General features: G+C 40.2%; 1 protein-coding gene across 3 annotated transcripts in view; it reads left to right on the plus strand.

Annotated features, from left to right (window-relative positions):
* The window catches only part of KIAA0319 (KIAA0319 ortholog), a 35054-nt gene that overhangs the window by 4260 nt on the left and 7622 nt on the right, over window positions 1-23172 (plus strand). For 2 of the 3 annotated variants that reach the window (XM_057424250.1, XM_057424251.1), the window contains exons 3-16: window positions 1394-2166; window positions 5737-5920; window positions 7929-8033; window positions 8699-8796; window positions 9186-9273; window positions 9843-9935; window positions 10538-10670; window positions 12460-12688; window positions 14512-14635; window positions 16035-16167; window positions 17047-17195; window positions 19708-19859; window positions 21051-21189; window positions 22309-22468. In XM_057424250.1, coding sequence (XP_057280233.1) covers window positions 1394-2166; window positions 5737-5920; window positions 7929-8033; window positions 8699-8796; window positions 9186-9273; window positions 9843-9935; window positions 10538-10670; window positions 12460-12688; window positions 14512-14635; window positions 16035-16167; window positions 17047-17195; window positions 19708-19859; window positions 21051-21189; window positions 22309-22468 — 2560 coding nt within the window. The remainder of the gene's footprint in view (window positions 1-1393; window positions 2167-5736; window positions 5921-7928; window positions 8034-8698; window positions 8797-9185; window positions 9274-9842; window positions 9936-10537; window positions 10671-12459; window positions 12689-14511; window positions 14636-16034; window positions 16168-17046; window positions 17196-19707; window positions 19860-21050; window positions 21190-22308; window positions 22469-23172) is intronic. The other variant, XM_057424252.1, reaches the window with a different exon arrangement.

A 23172-nucleotide genomic window follows, 5' to 3' on the forward strand; every position in this document is an offset into this window, starting at 1 on the left:
TTGGTTGGTTGTTTTTCTTCTTGAATTGAAGTTAATCTACTTTGCAAGCTGTACATTGATCCCAGGCACTATGATGCCTGACAGGTATTTCAGTAGCTGTATTCAGATCACGTATTGTGGAAGAGTGTACTGCAGTTTAGCCCAGGAGATGTGGTGGGATCTGTAGTGTGGTGGTTGGACGCAGTGCATGGACAAGAGAATCTGCATCTCTGAGGCTCTAGGTCACGACCAGACCTAACCCTTATTGCCATCTTATTCCTATTCTTTGATTTAATTTTTCCTGCTTATCAGTTCAACAGATTTGAGCTGGAATCAATCAGTCAAGCTGCCTTTTCTTTTTGTCCTGCCATATACTGTTCTGAACAAAGAGGCTCCTACTGCCAGAACTTAACTGTTAATGATATGCAGAGCAGTCAACTTTATCTTCCCTTACTGTGTGAGCTCCACAGTGGTCTCATCTTGTTTTCATTGGTTGACTTAGGAAGTCTAGTTTTAAAACATGTTAAGAAGAATGTCCTGGTTTTACTCAACTGATTTTTGAAGCATGATAAGATTTTTTTTTTTTTTTTTCAAGTTGCATTTTGGCGAGAGGAATTCTGAAGAGCAGTTATAACCAGGAAAAAGCACCTAGAAAAGACGTTAAAAGTTGACCGAGATACACAGTATGTTGATTCATGCTTGATTTGAACACTTCACACTCAGTCTGTGATGTGCTTAAAAATAATTCTGCTGACATACTAAAAGTACTTCACTGCACAGGAAGGAAAGATGCTCTGTATTGGAGCGACCTCTTGTGATTTCTCATGAGCTAGTGGTTAAAGTGGCAGAAGTTGGAGAGCTCACCCAGTTTTTGTATTAAGTTCAGCAATTAGGTTGGTATGAGTGACTCTTAATGAAGTTCAAGTGAGATGGCAAATGTTTCTTCTATGTAAAATTTTGCTGCCTTCTCCCTGAAATGCAACAATGATATGTTACAGCCTTTTATTTGAGTTTTGTTTTAAAACATGTTTTGTTCACTATGCTATGATAATGGAAATGGAGGTACCCCATGTTTTTTTTTGTGCATGTTTCTTGCTCTGTTCCTGGTTTTAAGTATTGGCAACTCACTTTCATTTCTTATGTATTTGTAGAAAGGGAGTAAAAAGTACTTTGCAAAACATATGAAGATCCTATACTGAAAAATCCTTCAAAGTACAAATGCTACTGCAAAGGGATGCATTGGGGAAAAAAAAGTAACGGAGTAGTGATGATGTCAGTGAGAAGAAATGAGCTTATTTTAGCAGGGTACCACCTGTTTTTATCTTGTTTCTTGTGATAAGCCATTTTTGGTCACAGTAAACTATATTATGGCTTGATTGTAGTGTTGTGCCTTATGTTGGTGGTGTTGTTTCAGGTTCCAGTTGTGAGCAGTGCAGAGAAGGAGCGACGTACTCGGGTGCAGTAATATCTCCCAACTTAGATACCACTAAAATTATGCGAATTCCTCACGCTATGTCTGTGTCGGACTGCATCGCCGCGTGTTGTGACCTCTCTGGTTGTGACTTGTCCTGGATGTTTGAACGTCGCTGTTACATCGTGAACTGTCAACACAAGGAGAACTGTGAACCTAAAAAAATAGAAACTGTAAAATCCTATCTTACTTTTGTGCTGAGGCCTTCTCAGAGGCCAGCCTCACTGCTGGGATTTGGGCAAGTGATCCCAAGCATGGTCCACTCCGTGGGACTCCAGAATGAGCCATCTGAGGAAGTGAGTAGCCTGAAGGAGCTGTCTCTGCTTGGCAAAGATCCCAGCCTTGAGGAGATACCTGAATACATTGATGATTATAAGGAGCTGGAACAGGACCCCTTTCAGATGAGCATCAAACATGAGCAGAAGGACAGCATGGATTATACTGACTGGGGCCCGGTGGTGGCAGGTGAAAACAGCTTCAACTATTCCATGGGTGATGATGGAGATAACCAGGAAGACATTGTTGAGAAGAAAGGAGAGTCTGGGAAAAGGGAAAGCCTTCTGAATAAAAACAGCTCTGAATTCCACTCTGTCACTGAACACTCCATAGAGAGGTTGTCATCTCTCCCAGAGATTACACCGTTCCCTAGGAAGACATTTGAAAGTGAAGCAGCTGTTCAGCTTCTTCAACAACCTGATGATGGTTTGCAAAAAGAGGTAGGTTTGTCCCTCAGGAAGCAGGCAGAGTATGGTGAGGCGAGTTTGCAATGGTTTTGTTTTTCAAATCAATTTAGGTTATTGCTTTGTAATGTAACAAGTCTCAAATGACTTACAGTCTTATTAGAGTGTAGAAAAGGCTGAAAGCAGTTCATCTGTCTTATTAGGCAGATGAATTGCTAAAGGACTCTTCTGTCAGATAAGGAGCAGAGCTGCTTTTGGGACACTGGGGTTTCCTTGGAAGTGTACAGAGGAGTGTGCTTGGACCTGCTGGAATGGTGCTATGGTATTCTTCCCTTCTGACACTTGGTGGCTCGTCAGCAGTAGTCAGCTGAGCAATACCAGTGGACTCTAGTATCCAAAAGCCAAGACCAGTAACTATAAGTTCCTCCATCAATAAAATTAAGCCTATTTTATGGGTTTCATGTTACTAATGCATAGCAGTGTTACAGACATAATGGAGCTGAATACCTTCTGTAACGTTCTTAAAACATATTAGAGAGTCAAGGTACATAAGGGGCAGTAGCGGCTTTGGACTACGATGTACAGCAGGATAAAGTGGATAAGTTGTTTTTGTTCTCAGAATCCTTTTCTTGAGTCTGTCAATAATAAAATAAGTTAAATATTTAAAGCCAAATTTAGATAATTAAGTAAGAGGCACCTTTTTCTCTATTTATGCCCATCAGTTTGATCAGTTGAGACTAAAGGGGCTCCAGTTTCTTAAGAACAGGGTGGGATCAGTTGGAAAGGTGAAACAGGCTGTAAGGTCAACATTTACTGGGTTTGACACACACACCCCTGCTAGAGGGAGGAGGAAGTTAAGCTCTGTTAGCTGGATTGCTCTAAATTCCACCAGATTTTATGACCAGCAGCTACCTATCTCTTGCTGTAAAAATGATAATTTATTGCCATTACCATAGGGAAGAAAATACTTGTCACAGATTTAATGCAGCTCTCTTACTTAAGATGAGATTCATGGAGGGGACAGCCGAAATGTTCCTCAGGGAACTGAATGACTGTTTTTTTGGGTTGTTTTGGGGGTTTTGGTTGTTTTTTTTTTCCTTTGGATATGGGGGTGTTCTTGTTTTCTGTGGGAATTCTCAAGAGATTTACACTCAAGTCAAACCCTGAGAACTGAAGGACATGGGCCCTCATGGGTGGTGTGTTTATTTTGTAACAAGCAGTTGTGGCTGTACAGGTGGGTAAAAGCAAACAAAAAAATCCCACAAAGCTCATACCAACAGAACTGCCTACCCTGTTCACTCCAAGAAAGAGTCCTTTCTTTTCTTTCCTTTTCCTTTTGGTTCCCAAGCTAGAATTTGGGTTAACCTTGCTTTCTACATCTGCTCAGGAATATCTCTCAACAATAGTTTCTGTCTGAGAACTTAATTCCTGATATTGCCCCTGCCCCATTGCTGCCTGCTAACGTTCCTAATTTAAGTTATCTTTTTTGGCTGAGACACTGCTTTGCATGTGACAGTACCATGGAGCAGCTTTTTTGACTGCAGTCTTGCCTAGGCTTGCCAACTGAAAAGATGTTTGGTGCCATTGCAGAAGACGGTGATCCAGGAAAGGTATGTTTGAGGTGACTTTGTCCCCATCTGTCCTACAAAGGCAGTATGGCTGCTTCTCAGCTGATAGATTGGAAAAGGGCCAGGAGAGAAGGAAAACCAGAGGGAACTCGGAAAAGTAGACATGCCTCAAATTTGGCAGGCAAAGAAGCGCTTTGGTTTTCCAAAGTGTGTTAAAGCAGATCTTTTTGGAAGATGTGGGATGGAGTGATTATGTAAAGGAGAGCTAGCTGTCTTTTGTCAAGGCATGAGGCAGGACAGGCTTGAGGCTCTTACCATGTGTGATAATATTGTCAAGGGCGAGATTCCAGCTGAGGGTATAAGTTTGGTATGCCAAGGGCACTACCTAGGAGAGCTGCAGTCTCTGATCCTGTTGTCAATGTCCCAGCTGCGCAGAGACATCATATTACTCTCTGCCTATTTGGCAGAGCTGGAGATATGACCACAAAGGTGCTTGCATCGTCTTTTTTTACAGAACCATCTTAGTGGGTCCTTTGCAGCCTCACAGGTCAAGCAGCCACAGTCCCCAGCACTGCTGTTACTGTCCCAGCTGCACAGGGATCTTTCCTCTCTGTCCTTAACTGAAGGCAGAGATGAAGTTGCAGATGACTTCCATACACTCTGTTTCCTTGCAGGCTGGGAAGCCAGTCCCTGATGTCACCTTGGTGCTCCCAGCTGCACAGGGAGCTTTTCCTCCTGTCCACATCCAAGGCAGAGCTACTGTGATTTCCTAGGGAGGCAACAGACTGCAGAATGAAAGTGGAGCAACTGAAGAGAAGCTGAGAGCTCAGACTATTCAGCTTTGATCAGAGAGGGTTCAGGAGTGTCTTACCAATGTGTATAAATAACCATGGCAGGAGTGAAGATGGGCTCTTTTCAGTGCTGTCCAGTAACAAGAGACAATGGGCATAAATTGAAATGCAAGGAATTTTATTTAAACACTAAAAACATTCCGTTTCTTTTTTCTTGTGATGGTGGTGGAACACTGGAACAGGTTTTCCAGAGGTTGTGGATTCTCTGTCCTTGGGGATAGTCAAAAGCTGACTGGACATGGTCTTGAGCAGCCTGATGTATCTGACCCCGCTTTGGGGAGCAGAGTTTATTAGGCCATCTCTAGAGGTTTATTCCCACCTCGGACACTGTGTGATATCAATGTGCATTTTACCAATCTTCATAATCCTATTCTTCAGTTAATAGATTATGTGTACATATAATAGCAGTATATGTCTTCATGTGCCAGACATAGTAGCCCTAGTTAGTAAAATGCTTTTCTCTAGGCGTTAGGTCAGAAATATGTCTTGAGAAGGTAAGGAGAAACTGTTTGCCCTTTGAGACTAATGTGTCATTGAAAGGTGATATGGCTTAAGGGAGAGGGGCAAGGTGTTGGGCAAGGCTAACACAGTGCTGAGTTATTCTGTAAAACTTGCTGTGTTCTTTGCTGAAGTTCTGATTTACCACAAGCTGGGTGAGAGACAACACTACTACAGCTTGGTGACTGATGTGGACAGATTTAGGGTTTTATTAGTAATGAGGAAACAAGAAGGCATGAGGAAGTTCTGGTCTGAGCAGATACAGTAAGAGGCAAGGATTCTGTTATGTTTGTGTGTAAAGCATGAAGACAATAATACTTACCACACAGACTTCCTGTCATTGGGTTTTAAAGGTTTATGACTGTGTTTAGAGCTGTCCTACTGTTCTTTGTTGCCTTGAGAACTGATAGCCTTAGTTGTGTTGCAGGTTACCTCATTTTGATAACCATATGAGCATTTCTTGTAAAGCTTGTTGGGGGGGGTGGGGGTGGAATGAATGACAAAACAAATCACCAAAAGCCCCAAAGTCCTCCTGTTTGACTGATATTCTGTGTACGAATAAAACCTCCTAGTAACATGTATCAGTAAGCTCACCCTACATGCTATTTAAAAAAACAGCGTAATTCTAAATCTAGGAATGTGAAGAATGGCTCACTTTTACAATTCTTTCCCTATAATTCATTTTTCAGGCTGTTACGCCTTCCCCTCCTTCAGAGAAAGTGGATTTCTCCCCAGGTGTGTCAGAGAAGACCCAGACTCCTACAATGGCCCCAGAGAATGGCACTGAAGGTGGGATTGTGCTACTTCTCACTAATACTGTGCCATCTGAGCCCATGCAGCAGTTCACACCACCTGTTACTGACGCTAAATCAGGTAATGTTTTAACATAGCTGGAGATCTGAGGGGTACCTGCGGGTTGAACAGTGGGTGGGGATGGCTTTTACGACTGTCAAGCTTCCAGACCGTTGTTAGTTATGAGTTCACTCTTTATCCGAACGTAACATCATCCCACTTCAGGCCTGTAGACCTACAGTAACATTGCAAACTTCAGACTCCTTAGCCATCTGAGGCAGAACTCTGACCAAGTCCATTGTTAGCAGGAAATTATAATCCAAGAAAATACAGCAAAGTAAAAGAAGAGATTAAAAGGCTTTTGAAAATGGGTTAATTTTTATACTTGGTGAGAAATATTTGAGGCTTTCTGCAGTTTTAGAATAGTCTCTTCTAGCCATACTGTTGGTTTTGTGTGACTCTTGAGGATATTGTTCCCTCTTAAACTCTTGAGAAGGGTTCCCACTGTAGTTGTCAGATATTGTGCAGGAACATAGGTGGGACCTGAGGAAGCTCAGCCCTTAACAGGGAGAAGCCTAGCCTGTAGTAAGGGAGAATCTGGCCTCTTCATCCTGAGGAAAAAAAGTTTTGCTCTAATTTCAAGGCTGTGAGAAAGCTTATCAGACTTCCATCTGCAGAGCAGCTTTTAGTTTGACAAGGACATGTATAATCACTATATTCTCAGTAGTTGCAGTAAATTCTGTGTGTCTGTATGTTAGAGTATCTCCTTTCTTCTGCCGAGTTTCCTGCCTCCCTGCGCATCCTGACAATTGGTCAGAAGGGCCACAAGTAGCAGAGAAGTGGTGTTTGGCCCTCTGGTATAGTGAAGGATGTGGACAGTTAAGCGTTTGGGACACTCTTGGCACCCTCTGCCAAACTACAACCTGCCAGCCAGGATAGCAGTAGCAGGTGACAGGAAAAAATGAGCTGCAGGAGATTATCTCTCCAAGGCAATGGATCATCATTGAGTGTTGGTTGACTAGGCAGCTCCTTGTCCTCCTTCACAAGAGGAGGTTGAAGATGGCTCAAAAAGGAGCTTGGAAGAAGAAGCTGAAGGGGAGTCTGTGATGAATCTCAATGTAAGTACTGCTTTGTGCAAGGAATACCTCAAGTTTGTGTGTTATCAGCCCTACAGTCTTAAAAGTCTGGAAGACAGTCACTCTTCTGTTTTGGTCATCACCCTCATCTAGCCATTTTATTCTCATCTCATGTGGAGGTCCAGGTACAAACATCCACTCCACTGGTGTCTAGGGCTACTCCCATGAGCAATTGTGGAGCCTTGGGCACATTAAAATAGTGGTGACAGAAAGTGTGTTGGCAGTGTGACCTCTTCAGTCCGTTTTTAGGCCTGTCAGCTGGCACTGAATACCACCTTGCTTATCTATTCGGAAGTTGTAAGCTGAACATTTAGACATTAGTAAATGTTGCCTTCGCAGAACCTCTGTGCTGTGGATTCCCAATATTAACAGGAAGACATTTAAAACCTTTGAAATACAGGTGTGTGGGAACCTTTCCTGAAGTTGTGCTTTGATACGTTTCTGTTGGCGACTGGCTTTGTGGACTTTGCATTTTTTGGAAAAGAGTTTCACAGATGAGAATTGGGAGGGTGTTCCTGGATGGCAAGCACTACAGTTCTAGTTTGGACTATGTTACTTCATTTAATTAATTTTGTTCTGGTGCAGATGGCTTTCCTTGTCCTCTGTAATTGTGTATTTTTTAATTCCTGCACTTCTATCCAAGAAAATTGTAATTCTTTATGCAGAGCAATGTTACCTGTGATATTCAGGAGTAATCAGAATGCTTTTCCCTAAAACAGAAGTAGGGGAAATGACACTTCATGTTTGGGGAAGAAGAAAAATTTTGGTTTGGTAAAAGGTGAAAAATTTGACAAACTCTACAATGAACAGGGAAGGACAAGTGAAAAAATAAGAATTCCTCAATACATAATCAAGTTTGTCAAATTTTGTTTAATCCATTACAAGTAATATTCAAAGATGCTGAATTTAAATCTGTCCATCTGTTAAAACATAATGTATTCATTCTGTCTTAGATACAGTAAAAGAACTTATTGTGTCTGCTGGAGATAACATACAAGTGGTGCTACCCAAAAATGAGGTTGAACTGAATGCCTTTGTTGTCCCACCACCACCTACAGGTGAGTTGAATGGCCTTGGCATACAAGGAGGTGCACACACTACCAACTTGTAAATGCAGACAAGTCCTGATTTATGTGAATGTCTCAGGGTAAAATAATCCTCATCTCCTACTGATACATTTTTTTTTTTTTGGTGGCTCCAATTACAAGGGGGGATTTCCTCCTTTTCATTTTGGAGGTTTATCCATTTTTTTTTAGTGGCTTTTATTTTCAGAACCTGAACTCATTAGCCAGATGGTTCAATAGAAAGTCTGTAGTTTCTTCCAAAAGATGAAGTGATCCAGGTTATAGTATCTTGCTGTAAAGGGAAGGAGGAAGTTGCTTCTGAATGCAGCATTTACTTTAAAATTACCAGCTTCTGAACTGCAGCATCAAGGAATACACGTTTCACAGGTATGCAAAATGCGTTCACCTCACATGAAGCTTGATTTTGTGAAGTCAGTTATTTGTGAAGTCCATTATATACTTGCTGTTTTACAATGTTACAAAGCACTGTGGAAGTATGACATGTTTTCATACTGCTTCATTTTACAGGCTTAAACAGTAGCACTTACGATTTCCTACTGTAGCATTTTATCTGGTGGATAGTGAACTTGATTTCTTTGTTTTCTGGGCTTATTTTGAAGGCAAAGCTGATTACTGTTATGCTATGTTACTGCTCTTAGAAACAGCCTACACCTATGAGTGGAGCTTAATCAGTCATCCTGCTGACTATGGTGGTGAAATGGAGCGCAGGCACAGCCAGACCTTGAAGCTCTCTCATGTAAGTGAGCTGTAAGCTCAGGCTCAGTGTGTTTGTGTGGTCCTTTCACAGGAATCTAACCTGTGGGGAAGGGCACCTGGATTCAAGGAGTCTCTCCACTTGCATGTGTCACCAGATCTTTGCCAGATTGGAAGTGTGGTGTGTTTTTTGGTTTTGGGGCTTTTTAGAGTGCTCTAATAATTTTCTAAGGTAGAGTAAAAATTCCTAAGTTTTGGCTTTGTATTTCTCACTTCTGGGCAGTGACTAGTAGCCTTTTGTCTATGTATTTATGAAAGGAGCTCTAGGTTTTAGATATCCAGATTTTTCTCTGTTTACGTGACTGGCAGATTTATGCATACAGCTTTTGTATAATTTGACAGGTAACCCAATTTATTCTGTGATTGTTTCAGTTATCAGTGGGACTTTATGCCTTCAAAGTGACGGTTTCTGGTGAAAGTGCCTTTGGCGAAGGTTTTGTAAATGTCACAGTCAAACCAGGTAAATCAGTTGGCTAAAATAATGAAATTAATTTCTTCAATACAATAGTTGTACAACATGCTTATCTAATAGTCTGTCACTTACTGTCTGCCAAGAGCATCTGGTAGTCCAATCATGCAGAGATGTTGCCTAACTTGGTGTCTGTAAAGCATTTTAAGGAAGTAGAGTTGCTGACTCATTGTGTTTAAATGCTTTCTGGTCTTGTACCCTCCTCAGGCAAGGCTTGAGATAGCATCATGCCACCTTTTGTGGTCTTCTCCAGTACAGCTGGGAGCAGCAATTAGGTGCTGAAGCAGCTGTAGCTGCAAGTTACAGTGTGAAGGTTTAATCTAAATTATACCAGTTAGAAGGGGCTGCAGCAGAGGACTGCTGCATCAGTGCACTGTTCTTCAGCAGCCTTTTCTCCCCCTTGCCCAGAAAGGACAAACAGATGCTGCTGCAAAGCTGTCAATCCTACATTTAAATCACTGGGGACTATTGATCTGTAGAGTCAACACATTAATTTGACCTGGGCTTTCGCTACCTTTATTTTTTCCTTTTTTTTTTCCCTTCTCTCATCTTTCTCACAGCAGTCAGAGTTAACCAGCCTCCTGTTGCCATTGCTTCACCCAAAGTACAAGAAGTTTCTTTGCCTACAACTTCTACCTTCATTGATGGCAGTCGTATGTACTGGGCCCTCCTGTGCTTATATCCTCTATTTTTTGCATACAGTTATAATGTTGTTGTCAATTACACGTGAAATTCCTTCTTTTCACTCAGAAGTTCCCTGAATTTATTTTTGGGATTTGAGTCTAGTTATAAATTATTTTAATAAATTAAAAAAAGTGATAAAATGCAGCCTTCCACCTGGAGACTGAGATGCAACATGTCAGAGGCTGCTGCGTCCAAACAGCAGCTACTCTTACAGTTTCTTCCTGCCCTGCCCGGAAAACCTGTGCCAGCATGGCTGGTGTCATGGCAGAAGGCTGTTATGTAGGGTATGATGAAATGTGATAATTCCGCTCATAATTACTGAGAGCAGACTGTGGAGAGTCTGAGACTGATTTTAATTTGTGTGTGTGTGAAGAATTTTTTGTTTGTTTAGATAAACTATACCAAATGTAGTTTGGAATATGTGGTTTAACAGCTATGGTACATGAAATCTGTTCAAATGTCCTTGAGAAGATAATTGTAGAAAACAACAGGGATCAGTGCATGAAAGACATTAGTATTTATTCCAGCAATTTCTACAGGAAACTGATATGTTTTTCTTTAATGAATATAGAAAGTGTTGATGATATGAAGATAGTAAGTTACCACTGGGAGGAAATTAAAGGTCCTTTGCGAGAGCAGAAGGCATCTGCTGACACACCTGTCTTACACTTGTCTAACCTTGTTCCTGGGAACTACACTTTCAGGTACCTGCACAGATGCTTTCCTTTGAGGTTTTAACTATTTCTGTGATGTCAGCTAAATGTTTGTTTCTCTTGTGCTCACATGTACCTCCTCAAACAAAAAAAAACTTAATTTTTCTTCTGCATGCTTTTAACCTTCATTTTGTGCAGTAGAGAGACATAGGGAGCAATTTTATTAAAAAGTGCTTGCAGTGATTTTTGTGATACTGGTGTAGCGATACGTTACAGCACAAAGTTATGCAAAACACCCATAACCCCCCCTGCCCCTTCTATAGAAGTTGGCAAGTGTGCTGAGATGAAACTGCAGTCAAGCTGTGAAAGTCATCCCCTGAAGGGTGATGTCAGAGAGAACAATATTGGGAGACTTATCCTTGCAGGGCTTTGTTGTCTGCTTGTTTTAATAAGGGTCACTCTGTTCTTCATAAAAGCCATTGCCTTGCTACCGGTTCCCTCTGTTCATTGCTAAAGCTGGATTGTGTCCAGCAATGGAAGCAACATTTTTGGTTCTGAGTGCTTTAATTAAAATCAGAGTTCATTTTCTGAGCTTTTTAACTTAAAGCCTAACCTGCACAGAGGCAGACTTCCTGCTGATCCAGCCTGGGCTATTTGAATGCCAGTACGCAACAGCCTACTAGTTAATATATTGTTTATCAGTGTAACATCAGCAGAATGTTGAAGTTAGCATACATATATGTTAAATGGGATGCTTTGCATAAGCTTCAACAAAAATTGCATAACTTCAGCTTCTATTCTGTGTTCTTTATTGGTATTGTTCATATTGTACAGTGGCAGAAAGGAGCATAGGATTTTTTTCTGTATTAATAAGGGCAGAGCTTGCTTTTACAAGCAATGCTCTCAAGTGTGTTCTAAACCTTAGGGAATTAAGAAATCACTTTCTGTATCTGTGCACCTCTAGGGAAGGCTAAGGTACTTGAACAATAGAGCACTGTGTTCAAACTTAAAGGAAATGAGCTGGTCAAAAAAATTCAGTGTTCCTAATACACATGGATATGCACCCACTGCAAAAGTATTTATTCCCTAAAATGAGCACTAGTTTTGTTCTACTCAGGAAAGGCTTCGAGTGGTTCCCTTCCATGTGGACAGCAGTATGTAGTTTTCAGAAGAGGCGAGTTGAGATATAGTCAGTTACCATACTGCTGAGGGCAGACTTCTCATCACTTTTGGCTGTCTGCAGCAGGCTCATGTTAAGATGATTTGTCATTATGTTTCTGAGAGGCAGTAGTGGGGTTTTTAAACCCTGTACTTTTTTAGTTTTGTGACTTGACATCTTCAGAAGTGTGAGCTGCATTAAAATTAGTGTCACAAAGCAGTAAGAATTTAAGAACTGCTAGTGCGCTATAAGCAGGGCTTCTGAACATCAAGAAGAGTAGTCTTGGATGTAGGTGTTAACTGGGACTATTACACTGTGGCTGATGAGTCAAATCCCTTGTTTTTACTAAGTAAGCTTTTTAAAGAATTTGCAGTGAAATCTGTTTGATGAAGTTGCTGTTGACTTCAGGGAAAGGATTTCATGTGGGATCCAGTATAGCTAGGCCTTTTATTATTATTTTCCATAAGGATTGAAAGCTGTGGGAATTTTTAAATCGGTCTTCTGAATTTCTTTCCTACCTCAGTTGTCAGATGTGTTTCTGAAGCAGAAGTTTGTATAGTATAATCATCGGGTCTGTCTTAGGTGATGCTCAAAAAAGTGCCAGGAAAAGTTAACCTTTGGACTTAAAACTTAACAGAAGCCCATCTTAACAGATTTCCAATACTGTTTTTCCTGTTGTAGACTCACAGTGATTGATTCAGATGGAGCAGCCAACTCTACCATTGCATCTCTGAGTGTCAACAAACCAGTGGATTACCCACCTATTGCCAATGCAGGACCTAATCAGGCAGTCACCTTGCCCCAGAACTTCATCACGCTGAATGGAAACCAGAGCACTGATGACCATGAAATTGTCAGCTATGAGTGGTCACTCAGTCCCAAAAGCAAAGGAAAGGTTGTAGCAATGCAGGTATGCCTGTTTCTCCTTGCTTAGGATTGGAAGGCTCTTTTATTTTTGCATCTAACACGAGCAAGCACGTACCTAAGTAACTACTCAGAACTCAGAAGCACTAGAATATCTAGTGTGCTGTTAGTTTTTTTTTGTTGTTGTTGTCATCATTCCTCTCTGATACATTCAGTGCTCATTGTAGATACTACTTTTAATTCCTTCTCTCTCTTATCATACCTTGAGGCTTTTTCTCATTCCTGCTGTTGTTGCTCCCTGGTGGTTTGGAAAGATTTCCAAGTTCACAATGTCTGTCCTTGGACCCTAGAGCTCCACAGGCTTCCATCTTCTGAAACGCTGGACATGCTGAAAATTGGTTTTGTGAGAATGTGGAGGATGGTCAAGGTTTTATTATAACATTTCCTCCTGGAGAAAGTAGGACTCAAATAGAAGCTTAATTTTGCAAGTGAAAGATGGCAAGGCTTTTGATAGTGTTATGCAGCCATGCTCTTTGGTGTTCTTTGTATGCTCACTAAAACTTGGGTTTCCTATAAAGGCCATCTAAATTTATTCTCTTATTTTCATGGCTTTTTTAATCTGAGAAAATGTAATAAAAATTTTCAATGAACTTGCCCTCAGTTGAAGAGTCTTGTAACTCTGTAGGCAGTTGAGGTAATTAACGTAATGAAGCCCGTTGAAACTCAGAAGCCATTTTTTTTGAGGCCTGATTTCTGCAGTGTTGCAAATGCTTTAGACCTTCCGAAATTGAAAGAGATCACTTTGTAGCTCTGTTTAGGAAAGGAGTAATATTGATGAAAGCCTATACTGTAGAGGTAATTAGGAAACTATGGAATGGCTTATAGCATTTAGCATGACAAAGATTTTCCAAAAGCATCCGTGCAGCCTGAACTTGTAGTTTTCAGATACTGTTCAGCCTTAAAGCAACTTTCCTGGAAAAAGGGAATGACTGTTTGAGGTACCTCATTGGGTATGTAATGTGGAAATGCAAGAGCATTTTACAGTTTCTTTCCAAGAGCCTAGTAATCTTTTTCATTTCCCTAAAGCTGAGGATGCTGGTCTCAGATGTGTTACATGGTATCCATGATTAGAGGGCAATTTAACAAGTACCTTTGCTGGTTAGTTAATCATTAGTTTTCATTATCATATTTGTAAAAAAAACCCCACCTAATTGTGTTGTGATTTGTTATTCCTCATGTGAGAGATGCCACTTTATTTTATTTATGCTAATTTTATTAGCAAAAGGACCTATAGCTGGTCCCAGTCATTTTATGAGTTCATAATGGATATTAACTAATATTGCTGGAAGAGTATATTCAGGACAAAGTTGTCTTGTTTAACTTGTTTTTTCCATAAGCCTCTCTGGCTGGGATCAAATCAAGCTTGATTTCGCATTTAACAATTTTCATAAATATTATATTAAAGAATGTCATGATGTTTGGTTTTACAGTATCTCAAAGGAAATGGAATAAGATGTAGTAATTTCTGTCAGTCTTTAATTTCCTAATTGAAAAAGTTAATATCCCATGTGTTTCACAGTTATTGTGGTTCAGAAACAATGCAGCAATTACACGAGAAGATATTAAAGTTTATTGTCTATAAATATTTCTCTGGGTTGATAGGGACAGTTGCAATAGGGAATGCATACATCTGTACATCAAATTTTCAGTTTCCTCTTTGTCTACAAGATGCTTAAACTGCTTGCTCAAGCACTGTATTGATGAATTAAAACAAATTATATTTTTTCTTCATAATTGCTCTGTGATATCTTTCATATTCCATGAGCATTTCTGTTTATCTTACGCTCTGTCTTTATAAATGTTGTGTAGGGAGTGCGAACGCCTTACCTCCAGTTATCTGCAATGCAGGAAGGAGATTATACCTTTCAGCTGACTGTCACAGACTCTGCGAGGCAGCGGTCCACAGCTGAGGTCACACTGATAGTACAGCCTGGTAAGTCAGCTGCAGGCATGTCTGGGTCCCTCAGGGGTGGTCAACCTGATGTCTTAGCACTGTCCTGGAATACATCATTTCCCCGCATTGCACCACTGAGATGACAGTCCGAATGTCCTGTATCCCTGCCTCAGGGACTCCTCCACCTCTGTTTTCTGTCAAAGCAAACATTTAAAATAAGTGTAGGGTCATAGAAAGTCCAGGTAGTGATCCTGAAGGCTCAAACTGGCCTGATTATGTAATGCAGCCTGTACAGGTATGTCACTGTCTGTCTAAAAGCTAAAATGGGACTCTTGTAATAGTCTACAAAGTATGTTTTGCAGAGTTGTTCAGAGTATCAGCCAGTGCTTTGCTCAGTTTCCTTATTGTTTTGCAGTCCTCTTTCGAGAATCCTTGTGTAGTTTGAATTCTCACTAGAATTGCATTGTACTTTTGAGGGAAAAGTGTCAAGCAATGAATTTTCAAAGGCGGCAGCTTTCACACACTTGTTTAGATTTGGGAGCTAAGTGACGAAAGGGCCCAAATGGTCTGGGACTCATGAGATATCTTATGCACGCACTCCCTTTTATTTATTTATTTTTTTTACTGTGTCTGCCTGTTGCATCCAGAGTAGCCTGTTCTGCCCATCTGAAGGTCTTACATTCCACCATGGGGCAACATTTTATCTTCCTGTTGTTGCTTACATCTTTTTGTAGATCACCCCTTCTGGGAAAACTTCACAGTGGGCATTTACTGTGGAAATCAAGAATGTGAATTGGAAGTACAGCTTACGATGGTGTCTTTTAGACTCATTGTAGGGTGGAACTAGAAAGGTGTTATTGAAAGATGTTATATAGAAGTCAGGTCTAAGGGTAAATAAATATTCAGGAAAATGGTAGAATTATTAGTTTTACAATGCCAGAAAAGCATAGGCTGAAAACACAATAATAGGTTATATGTGCCTGCACTAAATCTAAAAGGCTCTAAACTGGCATTAACTTAGTGGCATTGTGCTGACCTTGAGCAGCACAAAACTGGGCCAGTATCATCTTCGCAGGCAGAGGCCTATATTTGGGTGGGTGGTTTTGAAGTAGTAGTGGAACCAGGAAAATACTCCACTACTCTTGTTATGAAACATTGCATATGATGCATTGAGCACACTGCAGAACTTTGGGAGCATGTACTTTTAGATATGACTGTAAAAAAGGGAAGTATTTGCTGTGGGATTTGGCTTGTTGCAGAGCTGGTCTCACCCACCTAGTATTTTCCGCTGGCTTGTGCACATTATGCTTGTGATTTGTACCTTTGAGCCAATATATCAAATTTGTTATATAATATTCTGTGTAAAATCTGTTATGATTGACAGTCCTTGCCAGTAGCTACCTAGAAAATGTCATACACCAACTATTACTTTTTACAGAAAATAATAGTCCTCCAGTAGCAGTGGCTGGCCCTGACAAGGAATTGACCTTCCCAGTAGAAAGCACTACACTGGATGGAAGCAAAAGCCAAGATGACCAAGGCATTGTCTTCTATCACTGGGAAAATATCAGGTATCTAGAGATTTTACAGATCTCCAGTAGAATAAAGAAGGGAAAGTGATTGGGTGCCAGAACCTCTTACACAATTGTGTTGGGTAATTCACTGTTGGAGAGCTGTTTTGAGGATGTTCCTGCTCAGGTAGTAATAGGGTGATAGGAATTTTAAGTTCAGCTTAGGCAGAGATTGCATAAGTCTTCCATATTTTGCACTGTGTCACTTTGAGGTTTACTGTTACCAAATTAAGCGAAAATGATGGGAGCTTCCATGTCTCCTGTTAAAAAGCAACTAATGGGTTTGGGTACCCTCCTGAAATACAGAAAGTTTTCCCATCAGTGCTTAGGACTAGGATTTCTTGGTCACTTGTTTGTTGGACAATAAATTGACAATCTGTTTAACCTGAGCTTTCAATAGTCGGTGACACTCTTGAATGATGATTAAAAATGTTTGACAAAAGTTTAGTTGTATGCTTATGTGCAAAACTAATTGATCCTTAATAAAAGGACAAGGTATTAGTGCATCCATGGTACAGGAAGAGGTTTTTTTGGCAACATGCAGATGTTGTAAGTGGCTCTTAAAGCAACAGTCTTTGGATGCTCCCATGAAATAGTAAAGTGGGGAGGTTGAACTTCTGGGGTGCATTTTCTAATTTTCTAATAAATGAGTATGGAATGCTTGGGTGCTTTGTCTTCAAAAAAATTGGTTTATTAATTCTCTGAACTAAACTCATGCGTCATATAGTTCTTTAACTACCTGTGCTTACAAGGGCTGGTAAAACTACAATATACATAAAAGCAAATGACATGATCAGTGCTGCTGAAAGAATAATTTGGCTGTCTATGTAGGATTTTATTTTTTTTTTTTTTTCCCTTTCCTGGGATGCTTTGTTTCAGTGGACCAAGCTCTGTACAGATGGAAAATGGCAACAAAGCAATAGCAACAGTGACTGGTCTTCAGGTTGGTACCTATCGCTTCAGGCTGACGGTGAAAGACCAACAGGGCTTAAGCAGTGCATCTGTGCTATCTATTACTGTGAAGGAAGGTAAGCCTAGTTGCTGCTGCTTAGAATACAGTAGGCGACTTGCCAGTTAATTCAGTCACTAACAGAATATATTTGGTTGTCATGTTTCAAGGGTATTCAAGAAGAGTTAACTGCTATTTTGTTGTAAAGTGTATTGTGAGTGATTGGTAGCATTAATTTCACTTACTGCAAGCTTTTTTGAAGTTAAATATATGCAGAATTAGTTGTAATAAGAATGCTTAAAAAATATTATTTTTGACCCTACTACACTAGTGTGTGTCTACTTCATTGAGAATAAAATGAAAACATCATTTTAAAGTTAAGCTTTGAGCAGAAAAGCAGTTTTACTGTGGCTTTTAAGTGAGGTCTCAGAGTATACCAATTTCAACTTAAAAACTTAGCATTAGCAGACCTGTATTTATTTGGTTTTTTTTTATATAGGTAAGCCGTTGCTATGGTGGGGGTTAATTATTTATCCTCCCCGCCCCCCCCCCCCGAAGCATGCTGTAGAAGTGGCTTTAGTATAATAATATCTATTGTACAAGATCATAGAATCGCCTAGGTTGGAAAAGACCTTTTATGGTCATGGAGTCCAACCATTAACATAGCACTGCCAAATCCACCACTAAACCACTCCCTAAGTACCATGTCTACACATCTTTTAAATCGCTCCAAGGGTCGTTGGCAACCGTTTTAGTGAAAATTTTTGTATTTTTTTTTTTTTCATGTCCAACCTAAACCTCCACTGGCATAACTTGAGGTCATTTTTTCTCATCTTATCGCTTTCCACTTGGGAGAAGAGATTGACATTCACCTCACTACAGCCTCCTATGAGATAGTTGTAGAGAGTGATAAGTTCTCCCTTGAGCCTCCTTCTCCCCAGGCTAAACAATCCTTGTTCCCTCAGCCACTTCTCTTAAGATTTGTGCTTTAGACTCTTTGGCAGCTTCATTCCTGTGACAGAGGTACTGTCAGGTACTCCTCAACAGATTTCATAGTGTGTTGCATTCTCAAATTTGCAGGTGGTGACAATCCAACCATCTTTTACCTCATGTTGTTCCTTAGGTAGTGATTTCAGCAATCTCCATAGGTCTATATGTCCCTCTAAAGAAGGTGGCATAATATGTTTCAAATCTTGTTTGTTCCAGTGCTTGGCTTTCTGTTGCATACCTTGATGGGTTTTTTTTAGAGGGGACTGGTGTACTCTGGCTCTGCAAGTATCTTACCTATACCATTTATGAAATGATAATAGAGCTGTGTCAGAATCTTAGCTGCTGACTTCTTGAAAATGGAGTAGAGGAGGAGAATCACCTTCCTTGATCTGCTGGGCATGCTCCTTTTGATGCAGCCCAAGACACAGTTGGCTTTCTGGGCTGCAAGGGAACACTGCTGGCTCATGTTGAGCTTCTTGTCAAGCAACACCCCCAAGTCTTTTTCTTCAGGGTTGCTCTCAATCCTGTCTTCACCAAGCCTGTATTGGTGCTTGGGATTGCTCCAACTCAGGTGTTGCATATCTTGGATCAGATGGACTCAGTTTTACCCACATGCATCATTGGTTAAACTGTTCTAGAATTTCAGTTAGGTGTTTAGTCAGAAACGTATGACAACAGCTCTGCCCAAATGTGTCTCACGTTTTCATTCAGACTGTGACGTGGAGTCACAGTATGTACTGACAACTCTCACAGGTTCAATATTAAAAATATTCACTGGTCCGGTAGCCAAGTTAAATCAACTGGTTTATTTGGAAGAGACAAGATCGTCACTTGTACCACAGAGAACTCTGTGCTGTTCTAAAGAATACCTACAATGCTAGCCAGTGCCCTGGAGATCTGTCCAGAATTGAATAATTTATGTCAAATCTAATATTCAGACTGGCAAGGTATTTCACTCAGCTTCACAGCTTCCTGGAGCTCTGTCTTATCAGTTGTGTTTTAAATAGAAGTCAGTGATGTCTGGTTTCTGGAAAGAGAATGCGTTCATGTTTCTTCGTTGTTTTTTGGCTGTACTCCCAATGCATGCCTTCATTTCAGTGCTAGAGGTAAGCAAAAATCATTTGTGAACTGGGTTTACTGTAAGTTTCCCAATTAACATTTGCCTGTGTGAAGATACAATGCCTTCCACAAACTTCTGTTAGGTAATAAGTGTTTCTCAAAATGAGAACTCAGTATGGTGATCTGTGGACACATGGGCTGTGTTTCTAAAGAGGCAGAAAATCTTTTTACTTGACTGAGATCTGATGCTTTTGTCATACTGTAAATAGCTTACCCACAATGCTTTCTGAAAAAAATCTTTTTGTATGGTACCTCTTATTGGTATTGTCCTCATGGTGCAGCTCTGCTTCTGTCAGGTTGTAGTAATTCTGGAGCCAAATTCTATATACCCACTCATTCTCTCCTTGTACCTTTTAAACAAGATTCTGTTGTTATTGCCTGTAATCCTCGGGTAAAGAGTTGCAGTGTGGGTGTATTTGCAATGGCCTGTCACATTTCACATGTTTTGAAAGCAAATCCTTCTCCGCTATTTCTATGGCTAGAAAACAACAGTCCACCCCGGGCACATGCTGGTGGGAAACATGTTCTAGTTCTACCAAATAACTCTGTTACCTTGGATGGCTCAAGGTCTGCTGATGACCAGGGGATCGTGTCATATCTGTGGATTCGGGATGGTCAAAGCCCAGCAGCTGGGGTAAGTTTCTTGAAGGTTGTAACAAGTCAAATTCTGCTCGTTATGCATGTAGCATCGCTGCAGCAGGGCAGGGCAGGCAAGTATGAGTCATAAAATGCTCTGAGGCATGGTGTCTGTTTCTGGTTTGTCTTCCCTGCTCTCTTTAATGCTTTGGTTCAAGGGGCTTGTGATATTTTCAGTACAGCAACAGAATATGGTGTCTAAGTAAGAGAGCTAGTTGAGAAAGACTTGAAATGTAAGAATGAAATTTTGCCATTTTAGGAGTAATGGGTGATAGTACCAAGCTAGTGTGTCTGAGAGAAAAATCTTCTGAAATCCAGATACCCTAAAAGTGGAAGGGTCTGAGATAGCAAGAAGTACCGATAAAGACTAAGGAATTGTGTCTGGTACCAGATGAGGTGAAACTTCCAGTTTAAGATAAAAATGATGTGTGGTGCTAGATCTACATACACAACTGGCAGATCACAGTGAATAGGTTGGGTCATTAGGGCAGTGGAGTCTGTTAGTCTGCTCTTCAAGATGGGCAGACAGCAAAAGTACCTCTTGATAAACTGAAGTTTGTGTCAGCTACTGTAATGTGATAACTTTTTCTGCTTGTCTGCACAATATTGTGTACAGTCCTTTGCAGTCAGGAAAATAGTGACAAATTGGTAAGAACCAGGAAAGGAGAAACAGCAAAATGATAGCAGAGATTCCAGAAGCAATTCACATGAGGGTATGAGAAAATTTGAAGAGGTTTAGCTTCAATATATAGCTGGCAGAGGTGATAGTTGGAAATACATGGACTCCAAGGAAAGAAAGTAATTTGAGAGTGAAGAAAGCAGAACTAAGGATAATGGAGTAAAGCTGAGAAATAATAATGTACCTGTCTCAGATTTTCAAGTAGACGAAAATCTACTTGAAACCATGTTTCTGCCTGGTTTGGGTTGGGGTTGGTTTCTGTGATTTTTGTTTTGTTTTGTTTTTTCTGTTGGTTTTATTAAAATATTGATACTGTTCAGACACCTTTATTACATGTCACTTCCAAATTTGTATTACTTTGCCATAAAGTGTGAGTAGGTCACATTTATCCCAAAAGCAAAGCAAGAACTCACACTGTCATACCAGACACCTTACTTTGATAGTCACACCTTCAACTTTCTCTGTAGCTACAATCATCCCAGTACTAATTTTGGTTGGTTTTTTTTCCAGGATGTGATCCATGGCTCAGACCATGAGGCAGTACTGCAGCTAACTAATCTGGTGGAAGGAACATACATTTTTCACTTGAAAGTGACAGATGCTAAAGGAGACTCAGATGTTGATTCAGCAACTATTGAAGTGCGGCCTGGTATGACAATTAAAAGGTCATCGATACGTTGTGAATACCTCATTTTTGCTCTTCTTTTCACTTATTTCAATGTTGACAAGATTCTGTCAAGTTAAAACATAAAGCAAACAGGTCTCTCCCTACCTTCTTCTGTTCTTTCAATAGGGTTGAGTGTGTTAGACATGTCAGGATTCTTAACTACCTTACTGGAAGCATTTTGGTTTCTTTTTCCTGGTTATTAATCAGTTTGGACAATAGAAAGAGATGGGAGCTAAACATTAGTTTAGGTACAAATGCTGCAGTTGTGTATTTGATGAATGAAAGTGTGTTTTTGTGCTTCTTTTCCCTCTTTTCATCTTGAAAGACAAAAACCTCAAAGCATTTCAGGGGTTTTTAAGTTGTCTTTTCATAGTTTTAGTATTGGTCGTGTATAGACTTATTTTCAAAAGCAGCATAAATGCCTGTGTGCTGGAAGGATAAGTTGAGGTTTCAGGAAACGAGCCTGAAATCTTTGGTCTGTTGGAGATTTCTTTTCCGGTTCTTGGAAAATGATTTTATTTCTGTTCCTTGCTTTATTGTTGAATGTAGTCACAATAATTGGCTCAGGATTCTCCATGGATGTTTGTGAAGCTTGTTTTGTTTGCAAGGCACTCTAGAAGTCCAAGTATTATTTAACAGAACCCTCAGTTTGTGAAGAGAAACATATTTGGTATTTCTGAAGTTGACCATTCTCATTTAGACTTGCTCACAGATTCTTGCATACTACCATATGATTACATCTTTACCTCCTTTTTTTTGTGTGTGGTAGCCAGTAGTAGAAAACTAGCAGGGAACTGAAAACTTAGACTCGCCTAGTGCTTCCCTCTGAGACCTTAAGATGACAGCATTTAGGAGAACAAAAGTTGATATTCTGCACAGAAATGTGTTCATGCTAAACACGCTGAAGTGCTTTCTTTGAACTGATAACCTCAGTTGCTGTCTTAGGACCCACCAGGCTTGTTTCAGTACTTTTCTAAGAACACAAAAGGGCTGGGTTACAAGGAGTATGGGCCTTATGCAGGAAAATACTGTATTGTCTTCAGTTAGTACTGAAATATTGTCCAGGCTCTGAAAGAACAGCATGTTCTTTTTTTCTGTCAGATCCCAAAAGAAATGGTCTGGTGGAGCTCATTCTGCAAGTTGGAGTGGGACAGCTGAGTGAACAGCAGAAGGACACTCTGGTGAGACAACTGGCTGTATTGCTGAATGTTTTGGATTCAGATATCAAAGTTCAGAAGATACAAGCCTACTCAGATATAAGGTACAAAGATAACCTGCTGTGCAAGGAAGATTTGTGATTTTCATTAACTCACAGCTCATAATGACTTGTAAAATAATCTTTTCTAAGATGAACAAAAAAAAAAAAACTATGCTCATAACTCTAAAAAGTGAATTTTGTCTGCTGTGGTAGAAAATTGATGAAGCTAACTCTCTGGAGGCTCAGAACTGAAGTGTTTTGATTTTAAAAAGATTAAAAATTCTTTGTATAGTTTACTCCTTTAAATAAAGCACATGCATGTATTTCAAGATCTTTGTTCCATACACTATTTTTCCCAAATACTGGATGGAGTGAGACAGACTTTCTTACAGTGAAGCAAGTACTGCTTATATTCAAAGTAAGGTTCCAGCAATATCTGATCAAACCTGGTTTATTCCCATCTTCTATTTTCTTGCTGGCTACCTTGCTCTGAAGTTCAGTTTCCTAAAGATACTCAAACTGCCTCAGAGTGCTTTGGAACAGGTCCTGGATGAGAGTGAGGAAAGCAAATGTATACATACTTCTCTTAAAGCAGGAGTCAGTAGGACCAAGGAGAGAATTATATTTTCTGTTGTCACCTTTTGTCTGTGAAAATGAGAAGCCAGAGAACTGCTGGTCTCCTGGCTCATAATGAAGTCCATGGCATTTGGATGGAGTTGATTGATCCATGGACGGAGTTCCCCAATCTTTTATCAGTGGTGACATTT

The sequence above is a fragment of the Pezoporus wallicus genome, unplaced genomic scaffold, assembly GCF_028554395.1.
Source record: "Pezoporus wallicus isolate ANWC-B61680 ecotype Strahan unplaced genomic scaffold, APGP_CSIRO_Pwel_v1 contig_5485, whole genome shotgun sequence".
Lineage (NCBI taxonomy): Eukaryota > Metazoa > Chordata > Aves > Psittaciformes > Psittacidae > Pezoporus > Pezoporus wallicus.